General features: G+C 38.1%; 1 protein-coding gene across 2 annotated transcripts in view; it reads left to right on the top strand.

Moving 5' to 3' along the window:
- The first annotated feature begins 4137 nt into the window (after positions 1-4137).
- Positions 4138-25228, top strand: part of rab24 (RAB24, member RAS oncogene family) — a 30116-nt gene continuing 9025 nt past the window's right edge. For both annotated transcript variants that reach the window (XM_030130076.1, XM_030130075.1), the window contains exons 1-6: positions 4138-4563; positions 11287-11533; positions 15628-15696; positions 17809-17887; positions 21716-21783; positions 24723-24822. In XM_030130076.1, the coding sequence (XP_029985936.1) occupies positions 11417-11533; positions 15628-15696; positions 17809-17887; positions 21716-21783; positions 24723-24822 (433 nt within the window). In that variant the 5' untranslated portion in view covers positions 4138-4563; positions 11287-11416. The remainder of the gene's footprint in view (positions 4564-11286; positions 11534-15627; positions 15697-17808; positions 17888-21715; positions 21784-24722; positions 24823-25228) is intronic.

Genomic DNA, 25228 nt, shown 5'->3' on the forward strand with positions numbered 1-25228 from the left:
ATGTGTTCAGTGTATTTTCATCCTACGGGTTGGACTGGACCCTTCGGTGGGCCGGGTTTGGCCCATGGACTGTATGTTTGACACCCCTGGTCTGTGCAATTGCAGATATCCTTAAACACAGTACATCTGCTATAATAGTTATTTCACCAGGAGGAACTGAAGTACTGATGAACACCATAAACAGTTAGTGAACATTCAAAGGTCATCTTATAATTTTAAAGGGCTGTAGACATTAAGGTTATTATCGTTAATGAAAACTAATGAAATGACGAAAATGAGAATTGAAAAAACATTTTTGTTAAGTGAAATAAATAAAAACTATAGTTAAAAGAAAAAAAAACATAACTAACTGAAACTGTATTGTGTGTTTACAAAACTAACTAAAACGGATAAAAATTATGGATAAAATTCCCTTCGTTTTCTGATTGCTATTGCTCCTTCTACCTCTTCTTCAGCCTACTGGCGATAATTTTGTTGGAAAAATTTAGTGCGGTTCTTTATAACGCCAAAACAACAGTTTAATAAAAACTTGAGTGTTTGTATTTGCTGGAGGGGTTACACAGGGGCACACAGAGGCAAAACCACACCCACATTTTTTGGTCCTGTACAAAAATTACAACTTTTTGGAAAGATGTTGGTACAAAAACAGAACAGACTTTGGGTTTCGGACTGCAGCATCCCACTCTTTCACTTCTGTTGGGAAATTTTCCCGACGGCTTGACAGAGAATGACAGGTACCTCCTGAAGATCTTTGGTGCTGCAGCAAAGAAAGTAATCACCTGTAGATGGCTTCGGCCTGAGCCACCGGTGTTAGAGGACTGGACAGACATAGTGGACGAAATCCACAAAATGGACAGATCTACACTTATGCTGAGACTGCATGCAGAACTCGACATGAGAGGGTGGAAAAAATGAACTGATTTTCTCAGGGACATTTAATGTGGGTACTGATACAAAAAAAAGATCTGCTGCTCTAATTTGATTTAAATTACATATTTTCATTTGTCCCACATACAGGTACCAACTGATAACCCTGTTTCAAACAATAACAAAAACTTATTTTGCTGAATGCTGATTGTTTTGTTGTTGTTATGTAATTAAGTTTACTATGTTTCTGTTATGTCTTCATTTTGTGTTAAAAAGAAAAAAAAAAAAGAAAAATGACTGATAAAGATTTATCAGTTTATCAGTCATAAAGATTGATTTATTTCCCTTGAGCAATTTTCTGTGCTGTCTCCATACGACACTTTTTGCTCCGTCACTTGTGTTCACTTGTGGTTTCCAGTCGTCTTCTGGTCCCCACTCTACCTGGAAACATGGAGACTAAAGCAGCAGAGTCCTGTCTGGGATTGATTTGAATAGGAGCACAGAGAAGAAGAGAAAAGAGACCACTGAGCTACAACTGAACTACAACTGAACTACAACTGAACTACAACTAAACTACAACTAAGCATTTAGAAAAAAATGAAAACTAATAAAAACTATCAAACCTGCTCTAAAAACAAAGTAAAACTGAGGGAATTAGAGAAAAAAAGTCCAAACTAAATAAAACTAAAGTAGAATGAAAAATCCAAAACTATTCGACCCTTGGTAGACATGTTGACTACAGTTTCTAGCAGTACAATAGCGGTGCCAGCAGATGTCTGTCCTGTTCTAATTTGAAAGAATAAATGTTGGATCAGGACAAATGATCGACGGCTCATGGTCAGAGGACGTCTTCAGTTCAACAGAGTGTTCCCAGGGTTCAGCTGAACACAAGGATGATCTAATCACTGTGATTCTACAGATGAGGCCCACTGAGCGTTACACTGATGATGAATTAAAGCTGGAGTTTCAGCTCATCAGTCCAGCTGTGTGCTTCCTGTTGACCCACTTCATTCTGTTGAAGACATTTGAGATTACATTGGATTGATTGTTTTGGTGACGTCATCACCGTATCGCCCTGATTAACTTTGATTTCAGTCGTTTACACTCAGTGTCAGAACAATAAGGCAAGAAAACAAAGAATTCTAAACACATTCTAAAACCCTAACAGTATTAGCATTAGGGCTGTAAGAAAATAACGGTTCTGCAATATATCACAATATTTCATTATCGATATTTCATCAATATTAAAAAGTACTGTATTGATATTTTTTGGTATTTATTCAAATGCAGATATTGTGGAGGGTCATTTTGTTTTTTCTTTTTTGTTTATATTTTATTTATTCTTATTTCACACTCTTTTATTAAATAATGTTCATTCCTTTGTTGGGATTGAACTCAAATCCTGTTCTGATGTTAGTTGTGAACTAATAGAATCTGAACATTTGAACAGGATCTGAAACTGGAATGTCTGTAAAACAGAATTTCAGTTTGAACACAGTTTGAACATTTGGTGATAGAACATTAGATCCTGTTGGGATCAAATACAAATGTGTTTAGGATTTGTGCAGATTTCTGCTGGAATTCAGTTCTTCCAGGAAATAATCATTGAGACAAAAGAAAGAAACAAAAAAATTGCCTTTTTTAACAGTATCATGTTATACTGTGATATATCATATTGTGATCCTAGTGTTGTGATTTGTGTCACATCGCCAGATTCTTGTTGATACACAGCCCTAATTAACAGTAGACAAAATGAACGTCATTAGGCAAATACTAGATGTGCCAGGGCTAACGTACATTACATAAAAAGGTCGAATATGATACAGAAATCTGAACATGTAACAGCCTTTTCATTTGTCTAATTGGTAATGAGCTTAAAGTAAAGTTCCATTTCTTTTTGGAAAACAACAAAGCAAGAGGTTTTCTCAATAAATTTACTTTTATGAATACCATTTTTTTTTTTTTTTTTTGCCAAAAACAAATTTATTTTTAAAAAGTTACATTTTCCTTCTCTTTTAGTGTAATTATGAAAACCAAAAACAACATTTTCTCAGAGTCAAATCAAATCTTTGGTAGATGATCAGTGATGAACCTGCTGAGGTCAAACAGCAACGAAAAAATAAATGAACAACTGTTTGTGGACGCCAGTTACAAAAAGAGCAGTTAATATGAGTGTCCTTTTTGAACTTTTGCAGAGAATGATTAGCTGGGTAATATTTGAGTATAATTTTGTAAGATACCTCCTCAACCCGTAAAGACCCAGAGGTAATTTTGTGGCAGTTCTCCAATGATTTTTTTTCTATAGATTTAACCTTTTCTTAAATGATTTATCACCATTTATTATAATATTATCTTCTGTGTTTTGTATTGTTTTCAGTGAAAATCATGAATTTTCCTATATTTAATTCACTAATCCTGCAGATGTTCATTAAAGCTCAGATTAAAATTGATGGTTCTTGTATCAGAAACAGATCAAACTGAATAAACAGTGTCTTTTTCAGTTCAATCTGTCATTAATTAAACATAACCCCAGTGTGTCCATCCACTGTCATTGATCCAACTCCATGGGTTTGACTGGTGAATTAATGTTGGAGAAGATGACGGTGTTTCCACTGTAACTACAGAGCCTCTGAACGTCCAAATATGGTCAGATCTGATGACCATGAAAAGATGAAGAACTGTATTTGACAGCAATTATTGACATGGATTGAAAGGATTAATGGATCAGAAGTTAATAAACATTTTATTTTGGTAGATGGTCCTGGTCGTCAATGGTTATTTGGGTTTTTATGGGTTTTGTATTTTGTTCAAATAGTTGATATTTCAGATTTGTTATAATCTTTATCTATGTTATTCATTCTGATGTTTAAATAAATAAATAAAATAAAATAAAATAAAATAAAATAAAATAAATGTAACCGAGCGTCTGGAGGATGAGCCCTGGCAGTGTGATGTGTAAAAAGGATGACAGTTTTAACTCTGGAGGCACTTTATTTCCTCACAGCACTGTCTTCAACACACCAGCAAGAACAAACAAAAAGTTTAACACACATAGCACACTTCCTGCCTTCACAATAAAAGCACTTCGCATGAATAAATTATTCCATAAATCGGCCGCACAGAAACATTACTTACATAAAATAAAATAAAATAAAATAAAATAAAATAAAATAAAATAAAATAAAATAAACAACAACATGACATCCTGTCCGTACACTTCCGCCCCTCCCCCCGGAAACCGCCTGTGTCACTCCATTGGTTCCGCCCAAACAAACAAAGCTCAGTTGGGGGTTTAACCGCCTCTGCTCCTCCCTGCCTGCTCACTGCCTGTTCTCTGGGCTAATTTAAGAGGCTCCGTGTCCTTTTTAGTCAGAAGTACCGCTGTGTGTCAGCTCTAACTGTTCCGTACTGTATGTACTGTTACTGTCCGCCGCGGCTTTGGCTGTAATTCCAGTCATTGCGCAACCGCAGTAGCAGCATTAGCAGCAGCAGCAGCAGCAGTAGCAGCAGAAGCCTTCATCTATGCTAACAGCCCCGGTGTCCGAACAGCAGCCGGTAGACCTCCAAAAGGCTCAGATATGACCCGCTGTGTAATCTGAAACAGGTCCGGTAGGCACGGATCACATCCTGTGTGTAGCCTTTACCCGGAAAATCTCAGATGTGGACAGAGAATTGTTGAGTCAAGCTAGCCAGCAGGTAAGTTTTCAGTGTGTTGGTGTTGGAGTTAGCTAAGCCACCTTATGTGTAAACATGGAACTGAAGCAGTCACTGTGATGCAGAGGAACCAGGCACACTCAGTTCACTTCAGGTTCCACATTCAGCCCAGTCTGATCCGAACTGGGCCGGACCACTGAAAATAATACCAGTTCAAGTCACATTATCAAGGTGTTTAATTAAAGCTACAAAGTTTTCTTCAAACTCTGAGTGACATGAACAACCTGAAATGTCTTCAGAAAAATAAGTGCATTTCTTTTTTAAATATAATTTTTTTTTGTGAATTTTCAACAGCATAACATTGATGCATCATACAATCTGTACATTTCTACTGTCTTTTTAAACACAAGTCCCCACCCCCAACTTAAATATAAACATGTAAATATATCTACCAAAAGACATCAGAATTATGAACAGGAGGCATATAGCATTCAGACAAAGTCTGGATGTGTACACATAGCAAATGTAAACATAAATACATAAAATAAGATTGAATAGATAACAATTATGCATATATTAAAAAAACAAAACAAAAAAACAGAAATAAAAAGTCATGATACATTGCTCATTCTATAAGTTCCTGTGAATTTTAGAAAAGGCTGCCATGCTTTATAGCACAGGTGTCAAACTGGAGGCCAAAAGCAGCCCACCAAAGGTTCCAATCCGGCCCGTGGGATGAATTTGGAAAGTGTAAGTGAGGCCATCAAACTCAAAAATAATATTACAATAATCTATAAATAATGAACACACCAATTTTTTCCCCTTTGTTTTAGTGCAAAAACATTAAATTATGAAAGTGTTTACATTAACAAGCTATCCTTTAACAATAAAATGTGAATAACCTAAAATGTCTGAAGTAAATTAAGTGCAATTTTAACAATATTCTGCCTGTTACTGAATGTTTTGCGCCTTTGTAGATCGGATCTGTAATGCATGAGACGTCAAGGCAGAATATTGATAAAATTGTAATCGCATTTCTTAGCAAATTTCATTTTTTTCAGGTTATTCCCATCTTTTTTGTTTGGATAGTTTGTAAATGTAAATATTGGCATAACTGAATGTTATTTTTCTGCGCTAAAACAATTTGGAGTTGTCATTATTTTTGGCTATCATGCTATTATTGTACTGGTCCGGCCCACTGCAGATTAAATTGGGCTGAATGTGGCCCCCGGAAGAAAATGAGTTTGACACCCCTGCTTTATAGAATTTTGCAGTTGATCCTGCTAATGTACGTCTCATCTTCTCCATATGTAAAAACCTCATAATGTCTGCAATCCACTGATCACATGTGGGCGGGGTTTCCTGTTTCCACTTCAGAAGTATAAGACGTCATGCAAGTAAAGAAGCAAATGCAATAGTGATAAGTGCATTTTCAACAATATTATTCCTCACTTTATCATTTACATATTTATTGCAAATACAGTTTCCCAGTTTGGGATCATTAAAGTATATCTATCTATGTATTACAACTTACAGATACAGTGGATCTACAAATACATAAAACATTTAATAACAGGCAGAATATTAGTACAATGACACTTAGTTCTCTGAAGACATTTCATATTGTTCATCTTTGCTCACGTTATTCACATTTTTTGTGACAGGATAGTTTGTAAAAGTAAACATTTTATGTAATGTTCCTTTTTACACTAAAAAAGTAAGAAAAGTAATTATTGCATTTTATCTGTGTTTTAACTGTATTTTAATTGCATTTTAAATTGTAATTTATGCTGTATTTTAATTGTCTTCCTCTGTAAAGCACTTTGTGACTCCCTGTCTGTGAAAAGTGCTCTATAAAGAAAATTTACTTACTTGCTTACACTAAAACAAAGACAACAACTTGAGGTTTTCATTATTTCTAGGTTGTTGTGATAGTATTTTACTGGCTCAACCCATTTTGGATCGTATTGGTCTGTATGTAGAACCTGAACTAACATGATTTTGACACTCCTGATAATACTTTCAGTGTAATTTTTGCATTTCACAAATTCATCCGGTCGCGTTTGGCTCGTATGTTTGACACCGTTGCTCTAATGTGTTATGATACTTTAGATATCCAAAAGAACAGATATCCAATGTGTATTCTTACTCGTTCGAGTGGAAATTAGAAATATCTGTAATTGCTTAACCTTGTTTTTACTTTTAGCCCCCTCACCCCCTACCCCTCAAGGAGCCATTGCTCTTTGATCAGGCAGCATTTGTAATAAGAATCTGTTCTGAACTGCTTGCCTGGGTAAATAAAGGTTAAATAAATAAATAAAATAAATCCAGAGCAACATTCAAGTATTCACTGCATTTGTAGATATCCACAACTGTGACTACATCAGTCAAAACGAAAATGAGCTAAGTGACTAAAATGTGGTCATTATATCAGAGTAAGAGCTAAATTGGATATAATGCAAATAACCATCTGTAATTTGGATGAGTTATCCACATTACAAGTACAGACAACTTTATTAACCTATAGGGGAAGCTTTTGTTTCACTTTTGCCCAATTTTGACTTCAGGATATCCCCAATTGTAGTAGTAGTAGTTTTATTTCGAGTGCATAGAATCATCAGGTAACAATGAATCATCCAACATGGTTGAAAAAAAATATTCTGCACTCGAAACGGAGTGGGCAGAAGTATAACTTATTGACTCCCACTCCCTTTTTACAAACTAATAATCAGAATAGATCCGCTTCCTTTGCTTTGTTAACACACATTTTCCTCTGTATATTTTTACAGTAACACAAACCATTCACATACACTTTTTTAGTCACCTCACACATAATCAGATTTGCATAATCAACCGTTTTTAATATAGACTATAATATTCATATGCACTTTAAATATTTGCATTGCGTTTTGACATCCTGTGGGTTGGTTATAGATGACGTATTAGGAGGACAAACTCCCATGATGTATACATGCAATCCAATGTTAACACCAGGCAGCCAAAATGATGTGTAGTAAACCAATGATTTGATCTGTTCATTAACTTCTAATTAACTTCTAGTGGAAGTTTTTGGAGGTTTGGGTGAGTGAGAGAGCAGTAATAGTGAAAGTATGGATCTTAATTCTGTTGAAAGGCTTAGATCACACATATTAATGATGACTTTTAACTTCAATGCTCAAAATTAAAACACTGAGAACTAAAAAATATATATTTTTTAATGAATAGAGGAGTTTGTGAGGTCCCATGAAATGACCAAAACTAATCCATTCAAATCCATGCAGTCAAATGGGAGGTCTGCTCAGTGGGGAGGGGACGACACACTGCTCAAAACAAATTTAGCAAAATAGATCAATGAACAAAAATGAAGCCTACGTCACTGCAAAATGTATGTACTAGAGCTGCAACCGATTAATCGATTAGGTGCTTGAAGCGAATGCAGAAATTCACGTTTCGATTAATCGACTCGAATTGATTGAAGGGAAATATTCTATTGCAGTTTTCCTGAACTGAAGCTTCTTTGTGCGTCACAATAATCGTCCGTGTGAAACACAACAGTGGAACCAATGTTTAACAACAGAGAAATGAAGGAAACAAAGCTTTGATTCAGGAGAATTGTGGTTGAAGGATTTTTTTGGATCACTTTTGCCGCGTTTCCACTATGTGGAACCAGCTCGGCTCAGCTCGGCTCGACTCAGTATTCCTGGACACCGTTTCCATTACAGGATACTACCCACTTTACAGTACCTGGACGTCATAGCGATGCGGCACGTTATTTCCATGTCGTCTGCTCAGAGAGTTGCTGAAAACTCATTGCGTGTTGTCTCGTCTGAATTTTTACGTCGGCCACCAAAGACTTAGCCTCCTGGACCGAACATGGTGTAGTTTTGGGCTGTTATCACGTAGATTATTGTACTACTGTATTTACTGTCCACTAACGCATCTGTTTTTTGTAAAAGGGCGGGTCACAGAGAAAACTCTCTGACCAATCAGTGGTCTGCAGTGTTATATGTCATGGTTTAATATCTCTTGGAACCTCGGCGGAGGTGATACCAAAAAACTAGTACCAGGCACCAGATTCCAGGTCCTTTTTCATAATGGAAACGCAAAAAGGTCAAGTCGAGTCGAGCCGGTACCACATAGTGGAAATGCAGCATTTGAGTCGATTAATCAGTTGCAGCTCTAGTAGGTACTAAGGGTGTGCATGGCTCTGTTTGTAACTGTAATTTGAGTAAAACCAGTCTAATAATAGACGAACTTCACTCTTAAGGATGATATGGTGGTGTTTCCTTTTAAAATAACACAGGAAGTGAAAGAGTGTTTCTGTGTCTTAACTCTCAGAGAAATCTCTAAAAGACTTGATCCAAACTGGAGATAGCGTCATTAATTATACACTTACCCTTTTCAGGGAGGTGGTGAGATCTGAAGATTAGGTACTATTGGCATTATATGTTATATATGTATATATATTTAAATATCCACTATTAGATTACTTCTAATCCAAATGACATGGCTGAAAAGTCCATAGTGTGTGTTTAGAGCAGGGCTGTCAAACATGTGTCCCGGGGGCCAAATGCGGCCCCCCAAAGGTTCCAGTCCAGCCCCTGAGATGAATTTACTAAGTGTAAAAATTCATATCAAACTAATTTTAGTTCAGGTTCCACATACAGACCAATATGATCTACAGTCAAATAATAACAGCAGAATAACTTACTAAAAATAACTCCATATTTTCTTCTCAGTTTGATGTGAAAAAATTTCATTATGCCTGTAAATAATGACAACTTGAAATTTTTGTCTAGTTTTTAGTGCAAAAAAATAACATTAAATTATGAAAATATTTAATTTACAAACTATCCTGTAACAATAAAATGCGAATAACCTGAACAAATATGAACAACCTGAAATGTCTGAAGAAAATTCAGCACAATTTTAACAATTAACTGGCTGTTACTAAGTGTTTAATGTTTTTGTAGTAGGTTATTCACATCTTTTTTATTTGGATAGTATATAAAAGTAAGTATTTTCATAATTTAATGTTTTTTTTGCACTAAAACACAGACAAAAATTTCAAGTTGTCATTATTTCCAGGTTATTCTGTTTTTATTTTACTGGTTGGGTCCACTGCAGATCAAATCAGACTGAATGTGGAACCTGAAAGAACAGGAGTTTGAGAGCCCTGGTTTAGAGAATATGAACACTAATTTTCATGGTTCTTATAGAGATAATGATCATCAGTGCGATCATCAACAGTGTTACCTAAAAGTCATGTTTTGCCGTTTTCTGATCAAGGTCTTTTTTTATTTTCAGTTTTCAAATGTATCACATGAAACGTCCAACTTAATTGTAAACTGTTGTATCCTGTTCTTATCTAACTGACCCCCCCTGTCCCCCCCAAGTACTGGACCAGACACATATACACACATGCGTATTTATAAGTTTACATACACATAAATAAGGGGAAAGAAAATTTGAAAAAATGAATTCAAACATAAATAAGTGTAAAGGTATCCAGATGTTGGAGTTCCACAGATGTGTTAGTAGCTCCTGTACTTTGTACGAAGCCGATAAATGTCTGCCAAGTGGCATAGAACTGTGTGGTGGAACCCCTAATGGTATATCTAATGTTTTCTTGGTGAATATGATGCATAACCTCTCTGATGAGAGCATCCTCTCATTTGTTTTGCTGTTTTATTTAATTTAATTCCGCCATACTTGGTTTAAGCAAATATTTTATCGTTCTAAAAGTTTAGAATGTTCTACCTCTAGATTTCTGAAATCTGCTGTTTCACAAGTGTTTGTCATGTTCTGACCGTAAAGAAGATTTTAAAACCACATCTAACTGTTTTGTTTCTACACTCAGGAGCCAGTATTTAATGTGATAATTGAAAAATAATAACTTATCTAATGTTTACAATGATTTATTGCTGTGTGCTTCACTTTTTCTTACATCATGGGGAAGTAAATATGTTTACACAGTAAAATTGTGGGGAAAATGTTCAAGCTTGTGCTACGAAAACTATAATTAAAAGAAAAAAGCCATAACTAACTGAAACTTTATTGTGTGCACTTATGTCATGACCAAGGTTATTATCGTTAACGAAAACTAACGAAATGACCAAAACTAGAATTGTAAAAACATTTTCGTTAACTGAAATAAATAAAAACTTTAACTGAAAGAAAAAAAACATACCTAACTGAAACTGTATTGTGTGTTTACAAAACTAACTAAAACGGATAAAAATTATGGATAAAATTCCCTTCGTTTTCATCTTTGTCAATGTTGGATTGATATGAAATTGATTTATTTCGCTCTAGCAATTTTCTGTGCTGTCTCCATACGACACTTTTTGCTCCGTCACTTGTGTTCACTTGTGGTTTCCAGTCGTCTTCTGGTCCCCACTCTACCTGGAAACATGGAGACTAAAGCAGCAGAGTCCTGTCTGGGATTGATTTGAATATGACGACAGAGAAGAAGAGAAAAGAGACCACTGAACTACAACTAAACTACAACTAAACTACAACTAAACTAAAACTAAGCATTTAGAAACTAACGAAAACTTACTAAAAACTACCAAACCTGCTCTAAAAACAAATAAAAACGAACTGAATTACAGAAAAAAAAGTCAAAACTAAATAAAACTAAACTATACTGAAAAATCCAAAACTATTCGAACCTTGGTTCAATGACAAACACGCTACTGTACTCGTTTAGTTACAGAATGGTAGATTTCCCTGCTCATGTGTTCTGTCTTTTTTCCTTCATAGCACAATAAGCACAGCCCATCCAGCAGCTGTCCACTGGGTGACCACCCCACCACACCCCACCCTACACCACCACACCCCACTCCACCCTCCTGTTTGTGGATCGGTCTGGGTTTTTCTAAACGGAGGTACGATGAGTGCGATGCGCGTGGACGCCAAAGTGGTGATGCTGGGAAAGGAGAGCGTGGGGAAGACGAGTCTGGTGGAGAGATACGTTCATCACCGCTTCTTGGTGGGCCCCTATCAGAACGTGAGTGTCAGCTGTTCCCGTTGTTCCTCTTTAAACTGATTCCCCGGCTGCCTGCAGCTCTGATGAAAGGCCTTATGTTTGTGTTCAGCCCTGGGGACGCCGTGGAAACAGAGGCGCAATCTGTGATCATTGAAATGCACACAAGCACGGAAATTCTGCAAAAGGCTTGAATTCCAATGTTGTGTATTCAAAGTCTGAGAAGTGCTTGAATTTTTAACTCTGTGATGCGGTTTATTCTTTTTTTTTTTTTTGGATTAACTCTGCCAGGTTAGATCTCAAAGCAAAGCTACATGCATAGAGGTGATATGGTTTGAAAAATAAAACTTCAACTCCAGGTACATTTTTTTACCCCCAAAGGGGAGGCAAGGGCTGTTAGATAGATAGATAGATAGATAGATAGATACTTTATTGATCCTTTGCAGGAAATTGCTTTGTTACAACAGCAGCAGTACAAGAAGAAAAACACTCTGACCCATCGCATGAACATCCCACAAACAGTCATCAATGGAACAAATAAATAATAAACAGAATAGAAGATATATATATCTATATATATCTATATATATATGTACAATACAAGTACTGTATATAATACAATAACCTAAAACACCTAACACACCTAAGTATGCACAGCATACAATAATAATTTATCGCACAGCGATATTAAAAAGTCTAATAGCAGCCGGCAGGAAGGACCTCCTACTGCGTTCAGTCTTGGACCGAGGGGGGATCAGTCTGTGGCTGAAGGTGCTCTCTCTGAACACCTCAAGATGGTGCAATGGGTGAGATGCGTTCTTCAGAATAGAGTCCAGTTTCCTGAGCATTGTCACCCCAGCCACCTGCTGAACTGTTTCCAGTCCAGTCCCAATGATGGAGCTCGCTTTCTTAATGAGTTTGTTCAGTCTGTTTCTGTCAGAAATGCGAGCTCCCTCTCCCCAACACACCACACCAAAAAAAAGGGCACCAGCCACCACAGTCTGGTAGAAACTACACAGAAGAGGCTTGGAGATCTTGAAAGACTTTAATCTCCGTAGGAAATAAAGTCTACTTTGCCCCTTCTTGTGCAGAGTCTCCATATGACAGGACCAGTCCAACTTGTTGTCCAGTTGGACTCCAAGGTACCTGGAACTGGAGACAGCTTCAACCTCTGTGTCATGAATGGTGACTGGCACCAGTCTGGACCTCTTCCTTCTAAAGTCCAAAACCATTTCCTTGGTCTTGGAAATGTTCAGTTGGAGGTGGTTGAGGTCACACCAGTCCACAAAGTCCTTAACCAGGCCCCTGTACTCCCCCTCCTCCTCTCCTCTGATACAACCGACAACTGCTGAGTCGTCAGAAAATTTCTGAAGAAAGCAGGTGTCTGAGTTGTATTGGAAGTCTGATGTGAACAGAGTGAAGAGGAAGGGGGACAGAACAGTCCCTTGTGGTGCTCCAGTGTTGCACAGGACCTTTCCTGAGACACAGTTCTGCAGTCTCACATACTGTGGTCTGCAGGTCAGGTAGTCCATGATCCAGGAGACCATCCATGACTCCACCTGCATCTCTCTCAGCTTCACACCAAGCAGCCCCGGCTGGATCGTGTTGAAGGCACTTGAAAAGTCGAAGAACATGATCCTCACAGCTGCATCCGAGGTGTCCAGGTGTGCCTGGGCCCTCTGTAACATGTGGATGAGAGCATCATCCACACCGATGTTAGGCTGGTATGCAAACTGCAGAGGATCCATGTGCACCCTCACACTGGGACTTAGACAGGAGAGGACCAGCCTTTCAAGTGTCTTCATTAAGTGTGACGTGAGGGCTACAGGCCTGTAGTCATTAAAGTCCACTGGATGTCTCTTTTTGGGGACAGGGACAAGACAAGATGTCTTCCACAGGGTGGGGATCCTCTGTAGCTGCAGACTGAGGTTGAAAAGATGAGTGAGTATTCCACAGAGCTGACTGGAACAGATCCTCAGCAGTCTGGGGCTGATCCCATCAGGTCCGGCCGCCTTTCCACATTTGAGTTTGTCCAGTTGTCTCTTCACCTGAGATGTCTGGAAGGTTATGGGTGTGGTGGAGAATGAGCTTGTGGAGGGGGGGAGTTGCACCCTAGGCAGCGGACAGGATGAGTTGGCACCATCAAATCTGTTAAAAAACAGATTTAGGTTGTCAGCCAGGTCCTGGTCGCCATCCATCAATGGCCCACCCTTCTGCTTCATGCCGGTGATCTTTCTCATGCCAGACCAGACCTGTCTCACACCGTCCTGCTGCAGCTGGTGTTCCAGTCTGTCCCTGTAGGCTTGTTTCCCCTCCACAATCTTCACCTTGAGTTGTTTTTGTAGGGCCCTTGCTTTATCCCTGTCACCCTCCCTGAAAGCCTTTTTCTTCTGATTTAGAAGGTGCTTCAGGTCTCTGGTAATCCAGGGTTTATTGTTTGGGAAGCACCGGATCTCTTTGCTGGGAACATTGGTCTCAACACAGAACTTGATGTAGTCAGAGATGCAATCTGTGAGCCCATCAATGTCCTCCCCATGTGACTCACAGAAAACATCCCAGTCTGTGAGTTCCAAGCAGCTCTGCAGAGATTCTTCTGCTTTCTGGGACCAGCACTTAACAGTTTTGGTGGTGACAGGGATTCTTTTAACAATGGGGGTGTAGGTGGAGGAGAGTTGGACCAGGTTGTGGTCTGAGCCACCCAGAGGAGGCAGCACAGTGGATCTGTATGCACCCTTCACATTAGCATACAACACATCCAGAGTTTTATCTCCTCTGGTAGGACAGGCCACAAACTGCTTGAAGGTGGGGAGTGTGCTGGAAAGGGAGACATGATTGAAGTCTCCAGACAGCAGAATGAATGCATCCGGGTATTCGGCTTGGAGTCCCGCGATAACTGCGTGTATGACGTCACACGCAGTTTCAGCATGTGCCGACGGCGGAATGTAAACAACAATGGCGATGACCACTGTGAACTCTCTCGGCAGATAATAGGGTCTCATACTCACTGCGAGGAGTTCAATGTCTCTGTTACTTATCCGCTCCTTGATGGTGGCGTGTCCCGGGTTACACCATCTGTTGTTAATAAGCAGGGCGACTCCCCCTCCTCTTTTCTTGCCGCTTGCTTTGGTGTCCCGGTCCGCTCGGATTGTAAGGAATCCACTAATGCTGGTGTTGTGGTCAGGAATGCAGTCACTGAGCCACGTTTCCGTAAGACACATAAGGCTGCTGTCCCGGTAGACCCTCTGGCTCCTGACCAGAGTCTCCAGCTCCTCCATCTTATTGCCCAAGGAGCGGACATTTCCCATGACAACAGAGGGGAGCGCAGGTTTAAAAGCCTCCTTCCATGCTCTCACCCTTTGCCTCCTATTCCTTTTTGCCCCAGCCCGTACTCCCCGGCGTCTTACCCTCAACAGTTCTGCCGGAATAGCGTGTCTTGTCCCAACAAGTTTGGAGAAAGGAACAAGATTCAGTAACTCCCGCCTAGAGTAAACAAAAGCCGGCCGGCTGTTCTGCTCCGCATGAGTGAGTCCGTGAGATGGAGAAGTCTTCTCTGTATAAGACACACCGTGAGGGACAATATCCATTCCGTGCCTTGAACTGTGAAACTTATAATACACACTAAGCTAAGCAAAAAGCAAAAGCACATCTAAAAAAACAAAAAAAAACAAAAAAAACAAAAACACACCTGTTGTTTTTGGTTCTGTTTGTTTGTTTGTTTACACTTTAGCAGCAAAACTATTGGCTGAATTCATACCTAACTGGGCTTATAGATTACCAGTGACCCAGAATAGATGTGGTTACATTTGGGAAAAGTAGGTCAAAGTTCAAATTTTTCATGAATTTAATTTTTTTTTCTCTCATTTACTTATAATGGGCAAAATTTCACATGTCTATAAAAACATTCAATTTACTTCAGACTTGTCACATATATAGAGGCAACTGATCTGCTGACATCAGCACACACACAGCCATGATGACCTCAGCTGGATCGATTCCAAAATAAGATACAATATGTTCGAGGGGCGGGGCTTGTTGTGCCTGGAACCACTTGTCTTAATCTTTGGGGCCTGTGAATGTCTGATGTTTGACTGTGGCTTGTTTGTATTTCTTCCTGACAGACCATTGGTGCTGCTTTTGTTGCCAAACCAATCCAGGTGGGAGACAAAGTGATCACTCTGGGAATATGGGTGAGTGATGGCACAAGTATTTAACGTCAGACACATGAGTGCAATTCAGGTATTTAACTCAAAGACCAGGTGTGGATTGTGTAGAGATGCACCAATCCAACTTTTTCTGTTCCGATGCTGATACTGTGTCGGGTATCGCCTCGGGTATCAGTCGATACCCGATCACGATCTGATATCATTGTTGACTGAAGAAGCTCTAAGCCTTACCTGGTGTGGTTCGGCTGAAATACCTCTGTTGGGACTAAGAAAACATGGCAGTTCATGCTGGTTTAAGTTTATATTACAACAGGCATCTCAAACATGCGTCCCGGGGGCCAAGTGCGTCCCATGAAAGGTTCCAGTCCGACCCCTGGGATGAATTTACAAAGGGCAAAAATTCCACAGTCCAGGCTGTGGAACTCATTTTAGTGTCGGTTCCACATCCAGACCAATGTGATCTACAGTCCAATAATAACAGCAGAAGAACCCACACAAAAGAAGGACTGCAGATTTACTACTGGGTTTGATGGGAAATAATAATATTATATTATGCCTATAAATAATGACAACTACAAATGTTTGTCTTTGTTTTAGTGCAAAAAATAACATTAAATTATGAAAATCTTTCCATTTCCAAACTATCCTGTACCAATAAAATGTGACTAACCTGAACAAATATGACCAACTTGAAATGTCTGTATTAAATTCAGTCCAGTTTGAACTCTTTTCTTCCTGTTCCTCAGTGTTTAGTGTCTTTGGAGATCTGATCCAGAATGCACATGGACTAATGAGAAGTGGAGGAAGAATATTGTTAAAATTGCACTGATTTTACTTCAGAAATTTCAGCTTTTTCAGGGTATTCACATCTTTTTTGTCTGGATAGTTTGTAAAAGTAAGTATTTTCATAATTTAATGGGGTTTTTGCACTAAAACAGAGACATAAGTTTGGAGTTGTTATTATTTCAAGGTTATTCTGTTATTATTTTACTGGTTCGGTCCACTGCAAATCAAATTGGGTTGAATGTGGAACCTGAAAGAAAATGAGTTTGAGAGCCCTGTATTAAAAGGATGTGCTATTTATTTATTAATTTTTAGATGTTTCAGTTGATTGTTAACAGTAAGAGTCAAAACAAAGCTGGTAATTATGAAGAGAAAACGCTTTAATTTAAGTAACTTCAGGAAGTGCTTTTATTTTGAAGTCTGTCGAAACAGGAAGTACCTTTTAGATTTTGTTGACAAAAGTTAAAAAAAAAACGTACTCCTTTCCAGATGTGGAAGTCCAGTTCCTTGTTTGTGTTCTGTAGCTGCAGCATGTGTTAGAATAAAGGCTCAGTTGGAGCAGAAACCATCTGGTCATTAAAGTCCAACTCCACTCCAGCCTCCACATCACAGAGCCTGAGTTCGCTCCATGTTCCTGTCTGTGTTCCAACAACTCCACTCAACTGTCGGCATGTATGACGGAGCCTGTGTCGCAAAAATTTAAAGGGGATGGATCGGTCTTACGGATCAGTTGCTTTAACAGATCCCTGATCCAGCTAAACTGGTGATACTGGGGCTGATATCTGATCCTAATATTGGATCGGTGCAACCTTAGTATTTTGATGTGGTGTGTCCTGTCACTGAGCCTGTTTATATTTACATGACCACAGTAGTCCAATAACTGGGAGTAACCGAATAATTGTAATAATCGGATCTAACGTGTTTACATGCACTTAAGAAATGCGATAATCAGAAAAACCCTGGTTTAGACACTCCAGTGCATTACTGGATTTCTTTCAGAGTGTGTACATACATAGTGATGACAGACTCAAACTTCCTGTTATTGTCTTCCACTCATGTTTGACCATGTAACTTGCGTTCTCTACAATTTGAATTGTTTTTACGCATGTGCAGATGTAAAAGAACCAAATAAATCACATGAACCTGTATACATGCAGGAAGACATGGGAGTATTGGGGACAAATCCAGGTGTGTTAATCTGATTGATTATAATCAGATTACTGCTGTTATCTGATACAGCATATCAGATTATCCTGATTATCCTAACTCCAGGAATGGGATAATGATCGGAGTATCGGTGCTCATGTAAACGGCCTCACTGTCTGACTTTTTGGTTTTCTCTGTGTGACCCAGGACACAGCAGGGTCGGAGCGCTATGAGGCGATGAGCAGGATTTACTACAGAGGAGCACGGGCTGCTGTGGTGTGCTACGGTAAGTGCAACTGTTCAGTAACACAGCGGGAAAGGCTTTGCAGGAGGGGGTTTCTCAGTCAAATTTGGGGTCTGTCCAATATCTGTATCGGTTGCTGATGTAATTCACCCATTACCAGACTGAAGTGACTGATCCACAGTCTGTAGTCTAGGCAAAGCAGGTTTATTTCTGTAGCACATTTCATGTACAAGACAATTCAAAGGGCTTTACATAAAACATTACAAGCATTACAGCAGAAGCAATAAAAAGTATAAGCATGAGAAAAACAAACAAACAAACAACAAAAAAACAACAAAAAACAAAACAAAAACAAGAAAAGCACCCGGAGAGTGCAGACCTCCACCAAGACAGATCTGCCCCCACCCCTGATCACCACCAAAATTTAATCATTTCTTCCTTGTGCCAGTATCAACATTTCCTGAAAATTTCATGAAAATCCGTCCATAACTTTTTGAGTTATCTTGCACACAAACAAACATGGAAACATGCAAACATGCACGCACGCAAAGCAAAGCGATCACAATACAAGGTAAAAAAAAAAAAAAAATCAGGTAAATAGATTAAACAGATATGCTCATAAACCAGATAAAAACTTTAAGTGTTAAAGAATAAAAACTCTATTCAAATGCAGCTGAGAGCAGGTGGGTCTTTAACCTGGATTTAAACCAGGGCTCTCAAACTCCTGTTCTTTCAGGTTCCACATTCAGTCCGATTTGATCTCCAGTGGGCCAGACCAGTAAAATAAGAACAGAACAAAAAAAGCACTCGGAGAGCGCAGACCTCCACCAAGATAGATTCCCCCGGGCCGATTATCGGCGCCGATATTTGGAAACTTGACATATATCGGTATCGGCCTTTTTTTAATCCGACGGGCCGATATTAAGAAATCAATTTAAAACTGTTATTTTTGGCTCAGGTGCAGCCGCACCTCTCTCTTTCTCACTCTCACTCTCACTCTCACTCCCTCTCACTCTCTCTCTCTCTCTCTCTCTCTCTCTCTCTCTCTGTCTCTCTGTCTCTCTCTCTCCCTCTCTCTCTCTCCTGCACTATCCACTCTGCGCCCTCTGATTGGTTGATGCAGAAGCTGTCCTCACACACAGACTGGGACTGACTTGGGATGAGACTGTGTTCTATAGATTTTCTCCATTACTAATACATAGAGCGTTTAGAGTCAGACTGATGAACTCATGTTCTGGTCAAAGCTCATCAGACTCCACCTCAGCGTGCTTCCCTAAAACAAGTGAAGTGAGTTTTTTACGCTCTCTCTTAATCCCACACACATGCTTTTCTCTCACAGACTGTTTCCATCTCCATATTATCAGCAGTCTAATTCACACACATGTCAGGAGGTAATCTGAGTTAGCAGAGCTGCTGCTAATGTTTCCTCTGCTCTGACGTTCTTCTGAAACATTAGCAGTAGTTATCAGATGTAGAGCACAGGGATGTTTAGTCCAGTTTCAGAGGAGTTTTCTGCCTTTACCTTTGACACGTGTTCTCTCTCTGGAGCTTCTCACACCAGAAAACTTCGCCTCTCTGCAGTGTGTACCCTTCCGCGTCGGAATCCGACACAGAAGGGGTACCCTCTGCGTCAAATAGTGCCGCTGTGGGGCTCTGACCGCATGTGTCGATTTCTGACTATTTGGGATGAGACTGTGTTGGTATGTAATGTAATAGTGTGTGTCTGCGTTAAAGTCACATGAAGAACTGTACAACTCACAACTACTAATGTCACTGTGAGCTTTCTAGTCCTATGATCTGAAAATTAAAGTGAAGATGACAGAGAGTCAAATTCAGAAGTGATTTATGTGAACATAGTGGAACATTTTAAATCCTGTGTGTGCTCATTAAAGCCCTAAAGGCTGTTTGTGTTCTGTCAGGAGTTTAACTGCACTCATAGACACTATTAGACTTTTTATGTAGCTTTTGTCAGATTAATTGTTAATAATGTAGCAACACAGTGTTGAATGACAGGGTCCCTGCTATCACATGGTAAAATATAAAATATAATAATGAAATCAACTTAAGCCTTCCCAAATGCTGTAATAAATGAAGCATGATGAGTTGAGCAGTTGTCAGCATGTGGCCCAAGAGTTTACAACAGTCTCCCTGTATTTTTGTTGTGTTTGAACTTAAAACAAAGATAAGTCATCATAGTTATATTTAAATTTTACTTTATTTACTGTGAAAAAATTTCAGGGAGCTATTTATTTCTGGTTTTATTCAACTTCATAAGAGATGCTTCTGAGTCTAGGAAATCCATGCACTTCTGGAGCTATTATTTTCTATTTGTTTGATTAAATAAACATGCTTTAGGCATTTAAACGAAGTTCAGTGTTTGCATTATTCAAAATTTTTCACGCCGATTTTTACACTTTTACTGCAAATTAATATCAGCTCCAAATATCGGTTATCGGCCTCCTCTAACTACTAATAATCAGTATCGGTATCGGCCCTGAAAAACCCATATCAGTCGATCTCTAGTATGTACTGCATGTGTTGATATTATGATGACAGTGAAAATGTGTTTAGTTGGTCAGTTTGTCCTCCTGGGACAGCTGTAATGGTAGAACTGGACCTTTCATGATCATAACAAATGAAATCTGTTCAACTCCTATGCTGCTCTGAATTAAAACAGGTGCACGTGTTCTTAAATTAACCTTTTCATGCACACTGGTCACTACAGTGCACAGTTATTCTACAGCTGTTCTCTTGTATATTCATGGATTTTTTAAAAATACATATCGATGGCCAAAAAAACCCCAAAAAAACGCCTATCTGCAAATGTTTAGATTTTGAGTTTTCACATTAAATGGACTGCACTTTGGGAGGCATAAATACCTAGTATGTATTTTTAACACATAATATAGAAAGAGAGTCTGAGAACAGTAGAATATGCTTGGATATCTTTAACAAAGACCATACTATAATAAAACTAAACTTTTTTTTGTTTCCTGAAAAAAGTGATTTTTTCAGATAGGAGGTTTTGTATTCTGGCCATTGATATCTTTATTCAAGTTTTAACACATTCCATATCTTTTCTGACATGAATTGGTAACATTGTGTAGATCTCCCCTGAGTATAAACCCCCCGAATCACAACCCCCCCCCCCCATAGTTTTGATACAGTTTATCAGTAAATACATGTTTCTTTGCTTCAAAAATTAAACGCATGGTGTCCGGCTGAGTGGACATTTTTGCAATTTCATGAAAAAAAGGTTCATAAGAACATTTTGTTTATTATTATCATTATTATTATTATTATTATTATTATTATTATTATTATTATTATGTTTTTTTTTTTTTTTTTTTTTTAAACTTTATTACCTCCACCAAGGAGGTTACGTCTTTGCCAGCGTTGGTTTGTCTGTCTGTCTGTCTGTGTGCAAGATAACTCAAAAAGTTATGGACGGATTTGGATGAAAATTTCAGGAAATGTTGATACTGGCACAAGGAACAAATGATTACATTTTGGTGGTGACCGGGGGGGGGCGCACTGATCTGCCTTGGCGGAGGTCTGCGCTCTCCGAGTGCTTGTAGTTTTTTAATGTTTTTTTATTTTATTTATTAATCTTTTTGTTTTTTCATTAGAAAATTTTCAATTGCATAGTTTTTTCATGCCTAAATATAATAAAAACACTTAGGAAAAAAATCTTGATTAAGGTTCTCATAATTCATGCATGAAAAGGGTTAAGTTGACCACAGACGTGCAAGTACAAGGAACTTTGATGTGAAAGTGTTAATTCTGGTTTTGGGAGCTGTGACTGTCTGGATCTGTGTAAATCCTTAAGTCTGTACATAAATCCAGCTGTGTTTCTGTGTTACTCTTTAGATTTAACTGACAGCAGCAGCTTCCAGAGAGCTCGCTTCTGGGTGAAAGAACTGCAGAACTGTGAAGAGGTAAGACACCTGGTCCAGACTGAAGGGTTACATTGAACGTATGAGGTATTTATCTACGGAAGAGGATTAGGGCCACTGGGAGAAAAAAAAAAAAAAAAAAGGTCCAATTAGGGATGTAACCATATGACAATTTCACATCATGGTTATTGTGACCAAAATTATTACAGTTATCATTATTATCACAGTATTATTGAAACTGTGCTCAGAATGTTCAAAAAGTACTAATACACACACTGAAATAATTTAACCAAGTTGTATTTAAAAAACAAACAAATAAAATAATATTCCCAATGTCCCTTCTGTGTCAGAAACATTCCAATATTAACCCTTAGTGGTCTGAGTCTATTTTGTCTGTTTTTCAGTCCTTTTGATTTTGCCTTTGCATACAATATAAACAAATGTTTACTATACCCATGTTTGGGATCTGTTTTTTCAGCACAACTTCATCTAGATCATCTGTCTGTTACTTTTTAACTTTAACCTACTCTAAAAACACTAAAGGACAAAAAACACAAAAAATAAACTGAACATCAAAAGAAACTTATCACATATTCTATGTGATGCCATTTCACACCATTTTATTAAATATGAAAACAAATTCTTTTTCTTCTTCTTCAACAGTGGATGAGTGCCCAGAGGAGAATGTCAAATATGACAAAGGGTAGTTCAACAAAGTTCACATTTAGCAACAAGCAACATTATTAATCCACAGCACGTCAAAGATTGACCAAATGGTCCAAAGGTGCCCAGCCTGTGTTAGGGCTCAGGGAGGACAGAGGACATGGATCTGGACCATTTGGTCAATCTTTGACGTGCTGTGGATTAATAATGTTGCTTGTTGCTAAATGTGAACTTTGTTGAACTACCCTTTGTCATATTTGACATTCTCCTCTGGATACTCATCCACTGTTTTGTTGTTTGTTGTATTTTGTTTGTTAATATGTGATAAGTTTCTTTTGATGTTCAGTTTAAATATAAAATCCGATTTGAAACACTTAGATAATTTATTGCATAAATAACACACAGATGCTTAACGAACCTTTTCAAAGACTTTAAAAGTGAATATTGGTTCCAAATATTAGGTATAAAAAATTAAAATTGTTATAAATTAAAACTATACTCAAATATTTGACATTAAAGCAGATCTTTACATAGGTTTTTTCCCCTAAAAGTGCGGTACTCAAACATGGTTATCATGATAATTCGAATTTAAATGGTAATACTAACCGTTGGCAATTTTACCGCCGTTTATTGTGATACTGGTAATCGTTACATCCCTAGGTCCAATATATTTATTTTATTATTATTCTGAGAAATAAGTCAGAATTCTGACTTTTTCTCTGAATACTAATAAAGTAATAATATATGGGACCTTAATTTTTGAATTGGTTGTATAGTTCTTTAACAGTACACTGTTTAGCTACGGGGCTGATTCTCCTGTGTACTATTCCAAACTGGGGCTGTGTCGATGGCAGTTAACACGTCGAATATGGATAAGAAACTCCTCCAAAGCCAGCTGAATAAATCTGAAGTAATCCTTTAACCCTTTGCATTAACGACTGACATATTAGTGTATGATAAATAACATTAAAGTGCAGGAATTTCAGTGCAGAAGAGAGAATTGTGCAGACGATTGTTTTGAAACTGTGTCACAGATTAATAGATTATCCGCCGCAGAGCACTGACAGGCATATTATTTCACAGCTCAGAATAAGATCTTTTACAGCCCTAATAATCACAGTCTTATGACCCTGCACCAAGGTTAGAAATAGGCCTGTGTATCAGCAAGAATCTGGCAATACGATCCAAATCACAATAGTAGGATCATGATACGATATATCCTGATATATCATGATACTGTTAAAAAGCCAATTTTTGTTTCTTTTTTTTAAATAATTATTTCCTGGAAGAATTGAATTACAGCAGAAATATGCACAAATACTACATACTTTTACAGACATTCCAGTTTCAGATCCTGTTCAAATGTTCAGATTCTATTAGTTCACAACTAACATCAGAACAGGATTTGAGTTCAATCCCAACAAAGGAACTCCCATCTGCCTCTCAGACAGAAAAAAAATGCTTTTAGGATGCATCAAACAACCAATATTTAATAAAACAGTGTTAAATAATAATAAATAAGATATGAACAATTAAGAAAACCAAAAAACCAAAAAGAACCTCCACCATATCTGCATTTGAATAAATACCTAAAAATATCGATACAGTTCTTTTTAATATCGATACAGTATTGTGAAGTGAAATATTGCGATATATTGCAGAACCGATATTTTCTAACGGCCCTAGTTCTAATAGTTTGGATTTTTCAGTATAGTTTAGTTTTACTTAGTTTGGACTTTTTTTTTTCTTTAATTCAGTTCGTTTTAATTTGTTTTTAGAGCAGGTTTGATAGTTTTTATTAGTTTTCTTTTTTTCTAAATGCTTAGTTTCAGTCTAGTAGTAGTTCAGTTGTAGTTCAGTGGTCTCTTTTCTCTTCTTCTCTGTGGTCGTATTCAAATAAATCCCAGACAGGACTCTGCTGCTTTCTCCCAACTTTAGTCTCCATGTTTCCAGGTAGAGTGGGGACCAGAGGACGACTGGAAACCACAAGTGAACACAAGTGACGGACCCTTAAATATCATATGATGACAGCAGAGAAAATTGCTAGAGCGAAATAAATTGATTTCGTATCAATCCAACATTGACAAAGACGAAAACGAAGGGAATTTTATCCATAATTTTTATCCGTTATAGTTAGTTTTGTAAACACACAATACAGTTTGAGTTAGTTTTTGTTTTTTTCTTTTAATTCTAGTTTTTATTTATTCCAGTTAACAAAAATGTTTTTTTAATTCTAGTTTTGGTCATTTGGTTAGTTTTCGTTAACGATAATGCCCTTGCTCTGGACCCACTGAACTTCCCTGTGTTGTGTGTTGAAGCACTGTAAGATCTACCTGTGTGGCACCAAGAACGACCTGATCGAAGGGGACCGGAGCCTGCGTCAGATCGACTATCACGACGCTCAGGACTTTGCTGAAGGTAATTCATGTGAGATTGTTGGAAGACCTGCCCTCTTACTGGATCTTCTTTGACTTCTGATACCTTTGTCAGACCTTTGGTTCCATATCTGGCCAAATTACTTCAGTCCAAATTTTATGCAAATTAATTAATATTTAGAGGTGTCACAGACAGGTGCAGATGGCTCTGTATACTCTAACAGAACTATCCAAATGAATAAGGCAGATTAGAATAATTTGTAATTTTACTCTCAAACTCAAACTGCAACCCACATAAAAATGTTCCTTAGAAAGTCCAGCAACCACTGTTGGTTTATTGAAATGACCAAAAATGTTCCTGTGTTCTTTGACAACTTGTTGCCAGTACTGTTTGTGATCTGCATTTGTTGTTCGGCTACAGTTGAAGTCTGGAATGAGCTCCGCCCCTC

The sequence above is a fragment of the Sphaeramia orbicularis genome, unplaced genomic scaffold, assembly GCF_902148855.1.
Source record: "Sphaeramia orbicularis unplaced genomic scaffold, fSphaOr1.1, whole genome shotgun sequence".
Lineage (NCBI taxonomy): Eukaryota > Metazoa > Chordata > Actinopteri > Kurtiformes > Apogonidae > Sphaeramia > Sphaeramia orbicularis.